The 15,477-nt window shown below is 31.8% G+C and overlaps 1 protein-coding gene across 1 annotated transcript; it reads left to right on the top strand.

The window, feature by feature from the left end:
- Window positions 1-14,432: 14,432 nt before the first annotated feature.
- Window positions 14,433-15,160, top strand: LOC131606142 (14 kDa proline-rich protein DC2.15-like). The gene has a single exon (XM_058878423.1). It carries the CDS (start codon window positions 14,510-14,512, stop codon window positions 14,888-14,890), a length of 381 nt encoding a protein of 126 aa, XP_058734406.1. The 5' UTR covers window positions 14,433-14,509; the 3' UTR covers window positions 14,891-15,160.
- The last annotated feature ends 317 nt before the right edge of the window (window positions 15,161-15,477 follow it).

Here is a 15,477-nt window from a genome sequence, read left to right as displayed (position 1 = left end):
AACGAGTCGAGTTTGAGCTGAAAAAAAAGTTCGTCTTAAACTCGAACTCGAACTCGAACTCGGCCAATTCTTAACGAGTCGAACTGAGCTGAGGCGAGTTCGACTCGACTCGACTCATTTCCAGCCCTATTCATGGGTATTCTTAACAAATTTTTTTATCAAGGAGACTTGGTAACAATTTTTTTAATAATTAATTAATTTTACAATAATATATTATTTTTTAATTTTTCTTTCAATAATTAATTTATTTTTGTTTACTTATACAAACAAAACGATATTTATAAGAAAAGAACCTAAACGACAATAAAAAACTTATCATTTAATTCCTACCATAAGTGGCTATATTATTTTTTTAAAAAGACAATAATTACATGACAATATTAAAATATTAATTGGATGATCATAAAAAATTGGATGACAATAAAATTTTAGTATTATTTTTTGATTTTATATATGTGTAAAGTGTACTAGGCTAGCTATATACTCTACAAGTAATTTCAACTCCCTAATCATTAATAATACTAATTACTTATTTCTATACACTACAATCTTTCTTAATCATAATCATATTTTTTTGAAACAAATTTTTTATCATTGTCAACAAATAAATTTATCATTTTATGCTTTGTAACATAAATATATAATATATAATATTTACTAAATTTTTTAAGATGGCAAAATTATATATAATTTTATTAATTTTGTGTGTTATAATATTTACTAAATTTAAAATTGTTTATATTTTAAGTGAGTATATGATTAATAAAAATATTTTTTACTTTTTTTATCAAAATTATATAGTATTATATTTTCCATCTCTATGTGACAACAATATGATGCATGATTAATATGATATTGTTAGGAAAAAACAATCAATGTTATTTTTATTACTATTATTTCAAATTATTTAATAATAATAATAATATATTATTATTATTATTAATGTTTAATTTAGAAATTTTTTAAGTAAAAAATTCTACACATTTATTTATTAGATAAAAATATTGTATTAACTATTTGCGTGAGCAATAATGAAAAAGAGAATACAGAGTCATTTTTTCCTGTAATGAAAATTCTAAGACTGATTTCAGAAATCAGACTGCATTAATGTTTCTAATCTAATATGATCATTATTTAAGATTTTTTAAATATTTTTTCCTTTATTCCAAACAGGTGCATTAATGTTACTAATCATATATAATCATTATTAGATTTTCTAAATATTTTTTTTCTTTTATTTCAACGAGCTGTATTTTTTATCTCTTTGTTCCACTTAAACCTTTGAGGCATTTGAATTTATTATGTTAATTTATTTAAACAGTTGTCGCCCTTAGTAATGGTACCCATCCTATTTTACAATTTTTTATTGTTGTTATTTCAAATAAAAATAAGACAGGTGTCCTCGAACTAATCTAATTAAACAATTATTTTCATTTTTGTGAGATAAATATGTTATTAATAACTATTTTTATTTAATGGGTTGGACTTAAAAATGGAATTTAATGTTAAGAGTCTTTTTTACAATTTTTGGTTAAAGAGTAATTTTCTCTTATTTTAAATATAATATTATTAAAAGATTAATAAATAAAATAAATCTATTTTATTTATTGACCATTATTGTTTTAAGTTTTTCAACCATTGTTATTTGTCTAAGATTTGTCAGAGATTGTTATAAAACTTAACTGTGTTTAAATTTATTTTTATTAGATGATAAAATCATATAATATCAATAGAATTCATACATTTACAATACAGAAGAATTTAAAAATTATAGGCATGTCTGACGGGCCGAACCTATTTTTTTGACGGGCCGACAAAATATTTACTTAAATTGAACAGATATTAAGGATGATGCACTTTTACAATGGCAGCCAATGACATTGACAACCATGCATCCCGCCAAGTGTAAATTTTAAAATACTTTTATGATTTGACACTTTAAAATATTCTAATTGAATGTGTGTGTAATATTTCTTTATACTGACGATGCACTACCATTAAACTGACTTCTGAATTACTATAGCATATAACTTATAAATTATTACACAAATTTAACAAACATAGTATTATTCAATTCATTAAATCAAATCAATTATTAAACCAATATGTTTTTTTTGGTGTATAATATGTTTTATTTTATAATAATGTTAATAGAAATTGTAAAATTAAAATTATTAACAATTATAAAAATTATAGGCATGCCTGACGGGGCAAACTTGTTTTTCCACCATATATTTAGTTTAATAGCAATTATCAAATCTATGTATATCCTGACAACTACTAGAACTTGATAAATTAAATTAATATTTACAACTTGATAAATTAAATTAATATTTATTATAGGATAATTAACATTGAAATATTTTTTCTGTTAATTGGTATAAATTATATATATATTTTTTAACCATAACTATATAATATTTATTTAATATTTATATCGACTTTACGCGACCCGTGCGAACACACGGGTCCTTTACTAGTTTTTTATGAAATGGAATAACCTTAAGCATGGCTAATGCCACATCTTGTTTTTTTTACCTTCAGAGGTAACTTTAGAATCCGACCTTCATTGGCATTCTTAACAAAAAATCTTATCAAGGAAATTTGGTAGCAATTTTTTGTCTTCTTCATACTTCATGGTTTTGAGCAATTTTAATTTGACTAACTTGTTGTATACCTTCAAAGTTCGAATACCTTATATTAAGTTGATGTTTCATTTAAAAATTGACAAAAAGGGCCAACAAAAAATAAATGGGATGTTCTCATTTTTAGAAATGCCTAACCCCATAAGATCTTCTAGGAAAATGAATTCATCAACTTTAGAATACCATAAAAACATTTGATGAATTATCCAGATTCTTATAAATAGATATTGTCATTACACTTACCCTTGGACCAATATCAATGAGGATTTTCTTAAATGTTTCATCTCCGGTTATATAAGGTATGATGACACTCCCTAGATCTTTGTGCTTCAAATGTATCTTTCGTTGTATGATAGAACTGCATTTTTTCAGACAATATCATATTTTCATCCTTTATCTTATTTATTTAGAGATGATATCCCTCAAGAATTTTGAATAAGTGGATATATGTTCTAGTGTTTCATAAAATGAGATGTTAATTTGGAGCTTTTTGAACACATTGAGGCATTTGATAATTTTTTTCATCTTTCGGTTTTTGCACTCTTTGAGTATAAGGAAGTCTTATCTCACATATTGACAACTTTTATTTATTTGATTTGATTAGTTGATCTTTAACATATTTTTATTTTTTAGTGGGCTTAAGGACTTCCACCTACCTTTCTATGAGGTATGGAGAATTTTCACTCTCACTTGTTGCCTTTTCTCTTGGTTGTTCATCGAGACTTGTATGTGAGAACCAAGGCGTACAAAACTCAGATTGTGTTGGGTTTGACCACTAGAGATAATGTTTCATTGATAGCCTTTTGCCAATAAATTTACTTTGGACCCTTCCAAATTTTCTTTAACCTTGAACACCCATTTGCAGCCAATTGTATCTCTATGAGATGGTAGGCTGGTAAGTGTCAAAGTTTGATTGGCTAGTAGGGCATCATATTCAACTTGCATAGCTTGAAGCCACTCAGGTTAAGATAAGGCTAGTTTAACATTGCTTGGTTTAACATGAGAGAGATAAGTATTTGGTTTTAAGTGAGTTGTTTTAGCCCTTTTCAGCATGGAATGATCATTTGGTAGTAAAGGTCCATGCGGAAAACTATTATATAAAGAAGTAGAAAGGGACATATTAGACCAATTGTTTGTGACCTTTGGACAATTAGTAATTTTACTAACTTTGCTAGGTATTTCTTTGCCCGAAAGACGACCAATAGGGTCAAGACTTTATGCAGTTGGTAAGCGTGACAAATAAGTAGTACTATTAGGACATTTTATGACAGATTGTTGTTAAATTTGTACCTATGTATTACATACTCAGTAGATGAAAGTCAGTCATGAAAAATATGTTCAATAGACTCAATTACCACCTGAGTAGAGGTAGTTGACCTACTAGGCACAACATGACCTTGATAACTATTAGGACAAAAAGAAGAATTTGAATAGGTAAAAAACTCTGAGTGAGTGAAGTGTCAGCTGAAAATAGAGAAGGAAAAGGATAACTTCACTCATTGAAGATTACTTTGAGTACAAGGTAGATTGAACTTCTTAAAAGGTCAAGGAATCTCTTTCATACATGAGAGTTTCTTTGAAGTGAGCATGGGAACATGGTAAAGCACACAACAACAATAATGCTTGATATTCATCATCGATCTTAACATTGATATTTTTAAGATCAAGAATCAGCTTGTTGAACATATCCAACTGCTCAGCTAAGACTCTGTCTTCACTCACTTTGAATGAATTTAGAGATTCCTTTAGGTAGAGGCAATTGACCAACGATTTGGTCATGTACAAACTTTCAAGTTTTGTCCACACACCCTCCGCCATCTTCTCCTTCGAAATCTTCCGGAGAAACTTAGCACCAAGGCTCAATGCGATGGCGTTGTGGGATTTCTGTACTGTCGTCGTTTTCTCCTTCTCTGTTAATGCAACATCCATGGCTGCGGCTCCTTTCAACGCTTCTAGCAAACCCAGCTGAACCAGTAGCGCTTGCATCTTCAAGCGCCACAAACCGAAATCATTCACACCGGTGACTTTCTCAATCTCATACTTTGTTGACGACATCTTCTTCTCCACGCTCACTGCATCAATTTGTTGTAATAGAGTGCAGTCAAGAACAAACAAAAAACTATGAGAAAGATTGAGTTTCTTAAACAAACACAATAAATCCTATTAAGTTTACACGAAAGAGAGAGAAGAGAGAAGAAGAAAATTAGGGTTGATTGTTGTTATTTACTTGTAGTATTTGAACCCTTATTGAATAAGTGAATAGTAAAACAGTTATAATCAATCCTATTCTTCTTCGTCTTCTTCTCGATTCTCTCTCTTTCCTGAAAACCTAATAGAGTTTCTTGCGTTTGTTGAAAAAACTCAATCTTTCTCATAGGTTTTAGTTTATTCTTGACGGCATTACATTACAACATAATCAATTTTAATTAATAATAATTCGTTTAATATTAAAATTTCCAAATTTTTTAATTTACTTTTAATTAAATCAAATCAAATATATATATATATATATATATATATATATATATATAAGGAGAGATATATTTACTCCAAGTGTAAGTGTTCAACACTTACTCCAAATCTTAACCATTGATTTTCATTAATCTAACGGTTTTAATTGATCATTTAATCTAATTATTTTTGAAAATATTTTTTTATATAAAACTTTAATTAAAGCCGTTGGATTAATGATAATCAATGGTTATGATTTGGATTAAGTGTTGAACACTTACTCTTGGAGTAAATATAACCCTTCTCTCTCTCTCTCTCTCTATATATATATATATATATATATATATATATATATATATATATATATATATATATATATATATATATATATATATATATATATATATATATATATATATATATATATATATATATGGGACGACTCAAGTGAGAACACTTGGTTATTATGAGAAATGAGAACAATGAATCACGACCATTAAATTTTGATTTTGTTGATTTTAATGGACTGGATTGGTTTCTCTTTCTATGATCCTTAGTATTTATTTTAAATCAACATAGAAAGAGAAACCAATCATGTTCATTAAAATCAACAAAATCAAAATTTAATGATCGTGATTCATTGTTCTCATTTCTCATAATAACCAAGTGTTCTCACCTGAGTCGCTCCATATATATATATATATATATATATATATATATATATATATATATATATATATATATGTTGTGAAAAACGATACCAATAACAAAGTATAATAGGGAATTAGGGAAGAGAATAAGAACACAAGAATTGGTTATAACTGCTATTATTTCACTTTCTCTTAAAACAAGATTACAAGTTTACAAGAATAACAAATAACCTCTCTCACCCTAAATTAGGATTTGCAGCTTAGCAATGATGAGAGACTAGTATGCTATTTATAATAAAACCTAACATACTAACTAATGGGCTTTTTCCACAAGGCCCATTACACAAGTCAACTTAATAAACAAGCTAACTTAACAAATTAGGGTTTAAACACTAAAACCTAATTTAACATGCTAACAACCCTAGCATCTTCGACACAAGCATGTGAACAACCTTCGACTTCATGCTTAACCCTGTCGAACCAAGAAGCTACCCTTCGGCCATACTAGAGTTCGATCCAAAATCTCACAAATCTCCACCTTGGATCTAACTCTACAACATCAAGGGAACAAACTAGCTTTCTTCATGCAGCTTTATCAACTGCATACAGTGGAAAAACTTGCAACTCGGCAATGTCTTGGTGATCATATCAGCAACATTGTCTTCAGTCGAAACCTTCAGCACTTGGACTTCTCCACGCTCGATTACTCCTCTGACGAAATGCAGCCTCACATCAATGTGCTTAGTTCGCTCATGATAGGCTGAATTCTTCGACAGGTGTATTGCACTTTGACTATCACATTTAACAGTGATACCTCGACCTTGAAGTTTCAGCTCCTTCGCAAAACCTTCAAGCCACAATGCTTCTTTCACAGCTTCAGTTAATGCAATGTACTCCGCTTCAGTGGTTGATAGAGCAACAACCTTCTGAAGTGTTACTTTCCAACTAATTGCTGTGCCAAACATAGTGAAAACATATCCAGAAATAGATTTCCTAGAATCCATACAACCTGCATAATCAGAGTCGACATATCCTTCGATTACTGCTTTACTATCTTCACCCAAGGCTCCACCATAAATTAGGACTCTATTCAGAGACCCATTTATGTACCTTAAAATCCACTTCAATGCTTGCCAGTGAGCCTTTCCAGGATTCGCCATGTACCTGCTTACAAGACTTACTGCGTATGCTATGTCGGGTCTAGTACAAATCATAGCATACATCAAAGAACCAACTATATTAGCATATGGGATGCTATTCATATAGGCTCTTTCCACATCAGTACTGGGACACTGATCAATACTCAGCTTGAATTGAGGGTTTGTTGGAGTCACAACTGGCTTCGAATTCGACATACCAAACTTTTCAAGAATCTTCCGTAGATATGCCTCTTGAGATAGGCATAACTTCGATTTCTTTCTATCTCTTCGAATGTCAATTCCAAGAATCCTGGAAGCAGCTCCCAGATCCTTCATATCGAACTCCTTATTGAGTTCAGCCTTCACCCTCATCACATCTTCGACACTGTTGCTTGCTATGAGAATATCATCCACATAAAGCAACAAAATAACAAATGAATTACCAGGTCGAAATCTGAAGTAAACACAGTGGTCGAACTGACTTCTATTGAAACTTATGCGTGCCATGAACTTGTCGAATCTCCTATTCCACTGTCGAGGAGATTGTTTCAGCCCATACAAGGATCTCTTTAACTTACACACATAATCATCCTTCCCCTTTTCGACATACCCTTCAGGTTGCCTCATCAGGATCGTTTCATCTAGATCACCATACAAGAACGCAGTTTTCACATCCATCTGTTCCAGTTCAAGATCGAACTGTGCCACCATGGCAAGCAGCATTCGAATGGACCTATGTTTCACAACAGGAGAAAACACATCATTGAAGTCGACACCTTCTTTCTGAGTGAAACCCCTTGCGACTAACCTTGCCTTATATCTTTTCGACGTCACTCCTTCAATTCCTTCCTTAACTTTGAAAATCCATTTACAGCTGACTAACCTTGCCCCAACAGGTTTCTTGATCAGTTCCCAAGTATGATTATCATGAAGAGATTTCATCTCATCATCCATGGCCTTCAGCCATTCAGTCTTATTTCGACTCCTCATAACTTCCTTATAGTCTCTAGGTTCTTCGTCTAGAACCTCACTTGCAGAGATTAAGGCATAAGCTATAAGATCTGCATATCCAAGTCTCTGAGGTGGCTTGATGACTCTTCTCGACCTATCTCTCGACAATAGGTAGTCATCGTCAGTTTCCTCAACTTCAGCATCTTCTGCTTCTTCTTCGACTTCATCTGGGATATGCAATTCAGTATCAACATGCTCCACCTCAACAGGAATCTCTACCTGTTCCAGCTCTTCGTCAGATTTTTCTGTACTTCGACCAACATCATCAGTTTTCTTAAAAGCCATTTCAACTTCATTGAAAACTACATCTCGACTGGTGATACACCTCCTGTGACCTGGCTCTAGGCACCATAGCCTATAAGCTTTGACTCCTTCAGGGTATCCCATGAACATGCATTTCAGAGCTCTAGGTTCGACCTTGTCTTGCCTAATGTGAGCATAGGCTACGCAGCCAAATACTCTCAGTTTGTCGAGATCTGGTGGATGTCCCGACCAAACTTCTTCAGGTGTCTTCATATCTAACGCTGTCGAAGGACATCTGTTTATCAGATATGTTGCTGTCGAAACAGCCTCAGCCCAGAACACCTTTGTTAACCCCGCACTAGTCAACATGCATCTGACTCTCTCCAAAATAGTTCGATTAAACCTTTCAGCCAAACCATTTTGCTGTGGAGTACCTGCAGTAGTTCTATGCCTTGCAATACCAGAGGAAGCACAAAAACTGTCGAATGCCTCATTGCAAAATTCAAGGCCATTGTCGGTTCTCAACCTCTTGACCTTTCTGCCAGTCTGATTTTCAACCAGAGTCTTCCAACTTTTGAAGTTCTCAAAAGTTTCATCCTTAGTCTTCTGGATGAATACCCATAATTTTCTGGAATAATCATCTACTATGGATAGAAAATACCTTGCTCCTGAATGTGATGCACACCTTGCAGGCCCCCAAAGATCAGCATGGATGTAATCAAGGGATCCATGTGTTCTTTGTTTGCCTTTGTTGAACTTCACTCTGCAAGATTTTCCAAGTACACAGGGTTCACAAAACTTCAGCTTTTCGACTTTGTCTCCACCAAGCAGATTTTGTTTCCCTAATTCGACCAGACCCCTTTCACTGACATGGCCCAATCTCATGTGCCAGATTTCTGTCTTCGACAAAGGTTTCGTAGATACAACATTTGTCGAACCACTTACAACTTCAGCCTCAAGGGTATACAAGCCTTTTTTCTTCACGCCTCTCAAGACTTCCTTCGAACCCTTCATGACTCTTAGGATACTTTTCTCTCCTTGGAAAACATATCCTTTCTTGTCGAATTCACCAAGAGAAAGCAGATTTCTCTTCAAATCAGGAACAAACCTGACTTCAGTCAACAACCTTATTGACTCATCATGGAGCTTGAATCTCACAGATCCAACACCTGCAATCTTGCAAGCCTTGTTGTTTCCCAGCAATACTGATCCACCATCTTGATCACATAATTCCTCGAACAAGTCTTTGTTTGGAGTCATGTGCCAAGTGCAACCTGAATCCATAATCCACTCCTTCTTAGAGTCACTGCTTGAAACCACAAGAACATCAGATGATTCGAAATCATCTTGAACAATGGCAGCGTTGCCATTATCCTTACCTCCATGATATTTCAAGCGTTCAGGGCACACCTTTCTTGTGTGACCCTCCTTCTTACAATGGTAGCATCGAATGCCAGATGCTTCGCCACTGTAAGTCTTCGACTGACTTTTGCCTTTCTTCTTGTCGATCTTACCATCCTTTCGTAAGAGTTTTCCTTTAACGGCCAAACCTTCGCCAACAGTCGAAGGTTTATGCTCCTTTCGTTCATTCAAGTCCTTAGAGTACAAGGCTGATTGAACTTCTTCAAACGTCAGGGACTCCCTTCCATACAAGAGAGTTTCTTTGAAGTGAGCATGTGATCTAGGCAAAGAACACAATAGTAACAGCGCTTGATCTTCATCATCGATCTTCACATCAATATTTTCAAGATCAAGAATCAGCTTGTTGAACATATCCAACTGCTCAGCCAATACTTTGTCTTCAATCATCTTGAATGAATACAAAGCTTGCTTCAGGTAGAGTCGATTTACCAGCGATTTGGTCATATACAAACTTTCAAGTTTCACCCATAACCCTGATGCCGTCGTCTCCTTTGATACCTGTCGGAGAACCTTATCACCAAGGCTCAACAAAATTGCGCTGTGTGCTTTCTCGATCATAGTTGTCTTCTCCGCTGCCGTTAATGCAGCATTCATGGCTGCCTCTCCCTTCAACGCTTCCAAACAACCCTGCTGAACCAGTAGGGCTTTCATCTTCAAGCGCCACAGACCGAAATCATTCACTCCGGTGAATTTTTCAATCTCATACTTTGTTGACGGCATCTTCTCCACGCTCACCGCACCAATTTGTTGTGAAAAACGATACCAATAACAAAGTATAATAGGGAATTAGGGAAGAGAATAAGAACACAAGAATTGGTTATAACTGCTATTATTTCACTTTCTCTTAAAACAAGATTACAAGTTTACAAGAATAACAAATAACCTCTCTCACCCTAAATTAGGATTTGCAGCTTAGCAATGATGAGAGACTAGTATGCTATTTATAATAAAACCTAACATACTAACTAATGGGCTTTTTCCACAAGGCCCATTACACAAGTCAACTTAATAAACAAGCTAACTTAACAAATTAGGGTTTAAACACTAAAACCTAATTTAACATGCTAACAACCCTAGCATCTTCGACACAAGCATGTGAACAACCTTCGACTTCATGCTTAACCCTGTCGAACCAAGAAGCTACCCTTCGGCCATACTAGAGTTCGATCCAAAATCTCACAATATATATATATGGAGACGACTCAGGTGAGAACACTTGGTTATTATGAGAAATGAGAACAATGAATCACGACCATTAAATTTTGATTTTGTGGATTTTAATGAACTGGATTGGTTTCTCTTTCTATGTTGATTTAAAATAAATATTAAGGATTCTAGAAAGAGAAACCAATCCAGTCCATTAAAATCAACAAATCAAAATTTAATGGTCGTGATTCATTGTTCTCATTTCTCATAATAACCAAGTGTTCTCACCTGAGTCGTCCCCTATATATATATATATATATATATATATATATATATATATATATATATATATATATATATATATATATATATATATATATATATATATATATATTACTGAGTAGAAAACTTTGATAATGTATGATTTAATTTCATAGTGATAGTGGACAATGGAATATGAATTGTTAAACACAAATACAGAATAATAAGAACAATTTTGATGTCCTGTCATTTCATTTTTAATAATAAACAAAAATAAAATATGACAATCACGGGTATGCTTTATTTAGTTTCAATTTTCAATTAAGCAAAGTTATGAAAATTTTACAATAATACATGCGTATGAAATGAATCCATCTAGATATAATTGATATAACAAACCAAATTACAACTTATAGTGCAGATAGTTCCAAATTTGATACAAAAATTATTGTAACATCGTCATAGATTTAGATCCAATAATGGGCTCATTTAGTATCTCACATGTGAAGTTTAAACCCAATATTCCCATAATCGAATCTTTACTTTCAAATAAATTTTTTTTGGTCAAATTTACCCTTTTTAAATAGAATTTTTTATTCCTACACAACTTTTTTCAAATTTCTTCTATTTAGAAATTTATCCATAGTTTATATGTAGGAAATTTTTAATAAGCAAATAAGAAATAGCATAAGGGGTGCAACCCTTACAATAAGATTACACGGATTTAAAGCATCCCAACGGTAACTTGTATCAATCATAAAAACTAGAGGAAAGAGAAAACGGTTTGTTACTAGCTAACTAACTCCAAGAAAAGAACATGACATTATAATACACGACATCAAAACTATAAGGGACATGCTCGATGATAATAGCATTACGCATAATCCATAAGCTCCATGTTGTTGCAAATCTTCAACCTTTCATTAAGAGTGTTCCCCTTCTCTTGCAAAGATCCAAAATCCATAAACTCCTCAATTGTGAAAGAGAGGTCTTCCCCAACCACAAGAAAATCCTACCCCACACCTTCTTAGATACATGACAAAGAAAAAATAAATGAAACAAGGTCTCCGGGTGGTTCCCACAAAATTTGCAAAGCGGATTAGAGGAGATGTTGTCAACTCCTCTTAATAACAACAAATCTTTGGAAGGAAGTCTAGAGGTGAATAGCCTCCAAGAAAAAAATCCGAATCTTCGATGGAATCAACAATTTCCACATAACATTCAGCAAACTCACCGTTGGTGGCAGCCAAGCGCTATCCTTAGTCTTGGAAACCAAAGCAGAGACACTCACAACGGAGAATAATTTGTTTTTATGGGTAAAATTGTTTATCGAATAACTAAAATTTTAAAATTGTTTATGAGGTAACTTTTTTTGGAACTTTACCTATAATTTATTTATGAATAATTTTATATTTTCGTGGATAAAATTATTTACCAAATAACTTATAAAAAAGATTTCCAAAACTTTACTGAAACTTATTTAGTACTAAATAAATATATGTTTTTTTGGGTAAAATTATACACTATAATATATTAAATGAATAATTCCTAAAACATTTTACCTACGGTTTAACCTTTGATAATATAATTTGTTAAAGGTCACACAATTTACCATTGAGAAAAGTCATTTGCATGTGTCTTTTTTAAAATGATTTTTACTTGTTTATTTAAAATTTTAAAAATAAATTCATAATCAAATAGTATATATTTAACAATTCATATACAAAATAAAAATAATATTTTTGAAAAAATAAACAGAACAAATATCTTACCAATTCTGCTCATCCATTTTTAAAATCAAAATATTTAATGTATTTGAATTTCTTTATCAAAATCTAGTTGAAAAGAGAAAGTTGTCTAAAGCACATATGAGCACCAAACATTTTGTATGTTAAGAATGGAATTTCGAAAGAAATAATAATACGATAAAATTTTAATTCTAAATAATGATACTAAACAAGAATTAAAAACTTGAATGAGTTAAGATTTTCCTATTGTTTTTTCATATCATAGGTTAAGCCGCGGGTAAGAATTTGTAGGAGTTCTTTTTTTAATGTATTATATTGTATAATTTTACTTTAAAATAACATATATTTATCCATAAATAAGTCGCTGGTAAAATTTTTAAGAATGTATAATTTTACTTATGAAAAAATAGATTTATCAAAGAGTAAGTCACGAGTAAAATTTCCAAAGATTTTTCCATGAATATGGCATAGATAAAGTTCCAAAAATCTTCAAAGTTTCTTGCTAAAATTTTTGAAAAACTTAATTATTTGAATTTTCTTCCATTAAAACTTAGATTTACTCATCAATAAGTCGAGGTTAAATTTTCAAAAAACTTTTTAAAAATATTCAAAAAACTAAACTCTATATTTAAAAAGAGAAAAATTAATTTCTTTTAGATTTTATAGAGCTAATGGTACAATTCTAAAGTATGGGGTATAATCTTCCTCTCATATGCCTTTAAAATAATTAAGTTATTTAAATTAGAGTAATGCTATTCTTACACCTATATTATACATCAACACTTACACCAAACACTGTTCATCGTATTTGTACGGTGAATAATTTTTTTTAAAAATAAAATAATAATATTTATAAAAAATATTTTTTATTTTTAAAATTACGGACGACACTGTTCATGTACGGACGTACATTAACCAACTTCATTACTGCATTAACCAAGTTTTTACACTGCATTAACCAAGTTTGATGACTGCTAAAAATTATTTTTAATACCTGGATGTTGCATTAACCAACTTCATTACTGCATTAATCAGGTTTTTACACTGTATTAACCAAGTTGTGACTGCTAAAAATTATTTTTAATACCTGAATGTTGCATTACCAACTTCATTACTGCATTAACAAAGTTTTTATACTGCATTACTCAAATTTGAGTAATGCTATTCTTACACCCATGAACAGTACTTTACAGTAGTCATCAAATTTGGTTAATACAGAGTAAAAACTTGGTTGATACAGTAATGAAGTTAGTTAATGCAACATCCAGATATTAAAAATAATTTTTAGCAGTCATCAAACTTGGTTAATGCAGTGTAAAATTTTGGTTAATGCAGTAATGAAGTTGATTAATACACGTCCGTACATGAAGAGTGTTGTCCGTAATACTAAAAATAAAAAATAAAAAATATTATTTTATTTTAAAAAACATTGTTCACCGTATAAATATAATAAACATGAACAATATTTGATGTAAGTATTAGTGTATAATATAGGTGTAAGAATAACATTACTCTTAAATAAATAATCTTAAATAAATAAAGTGTGTTGAAATTGGAATTGGAACATAATTGTGTCTCTCATTTATTCATTATACACCTTTATTCCTCATATAGTAGGATATTCTTTCAAATAGTAGGACACTTCTGACTTAAATTAAAAATAAAAAAAACAAAGAAACTCACAATCGTTCCCTATAAAACCCATCTCTTATTCCTCTCAAACATCACCACTCACACACCAATCCAAAGTGATTAAAAGTATTAGTAACCAAAAGTCATTTTCCAAGTTCCAAATGGCTTCCAAGGTTGCTATAATTCTTGCCCTCAACATCCTCTTTTTCACTGCTGTAACCTCCAACTATGTTCCATGTCCACCACCACCCACAAAAGACCACAATCACTCACATCCAAAGAACCCAACATGTCCTAGAGACACAATTAAGTTTGGTGTGTGTGCTGATGTATTAGGTTTGATTAATGTTGAACTTGGTAAGCCACCAAAGACACCATGCTGTTCTCTCATTGATGGTCTTGCTAATCTTGAAGCTGCTGTCTGTCTTTGCACTGCTCTTAAGGCTAATGTCTTGGGCATTAACCTTAATCTTCCAATTAATTTGAGCTTGATACTTAATTACTGTGGAAAGGGAGTTCCAAAGAAGTTCGTTTGCGCTTAATTAATATATGTGTGTATTGTGTCACACTATTATCTTATGGTTTGCTGGTTTTGTACTACTTTGTTGCATTCTTTCTCCCACGCCTTTTATTTGTTTTCGCCAATGAACATTTTGTTCATACTTGAACTTGATTATTGTTGTGATGGTTGGAAATTGAAACAACTTTGTCTTCTTTTTCAGCCACTATTATGACTATATTGTATTTTGTACTATTCCATCTAAGTGATATTTCTTGTGTTAATACAAAACTTACATTTAAGCAAATTAATATTCCTGATTCCTTCTATTAATATCTTACTAATATGGTTAATTCAGTTAAATTGCGGTGTTTTAGCATTTATATCCCTTCTACTCTATTCTAGAATTAAGAAGTTTTTTTTGTTATGTTGTAAATCATTCAAACACCATGTCAATTACCAGTTTTTTCAGGAATTTGTTAAAAGATTTGGAAAAATAGATCAACAAAACTAAATTGTTAGGGGTTAAATTTGGAACAAAATTTTCCAAAATCATTTGAGAGCACACCCCCAATAAATTTTCCAAGGCTTTTGATTTGCCAGGAACTTGTCCTTGGAAAACACAACCAT

The sequence above is a fragment of the Vicia villosa genome, linkage group LG1, assembly GCF_029867415.1.
Source record: "Vicia villosa cultivar HV-30 ecotype Madison, WI linkage group LG1, Vvil1.0, whole genome shotgun sequence".
NCBI lineage: Eukaryota > Viridiplantae > Streptophyta > Magnoliopsida > Fabales > Fabaceae > Vicia > Vicia villosa.
This window is presented reverse-complemented; position numbering and strand designations above follow the sequence as displayed.

What these genes read in the sequence shown, in the direction of transcription:
- LOC131606142 (XM_058878423.1), top strand. Translation starts at nt 14,510, where the DNA reads ATGGCTTCCAAGGTTGCTATAATTCTTGCCCTCAACATCCTCTTTTTC.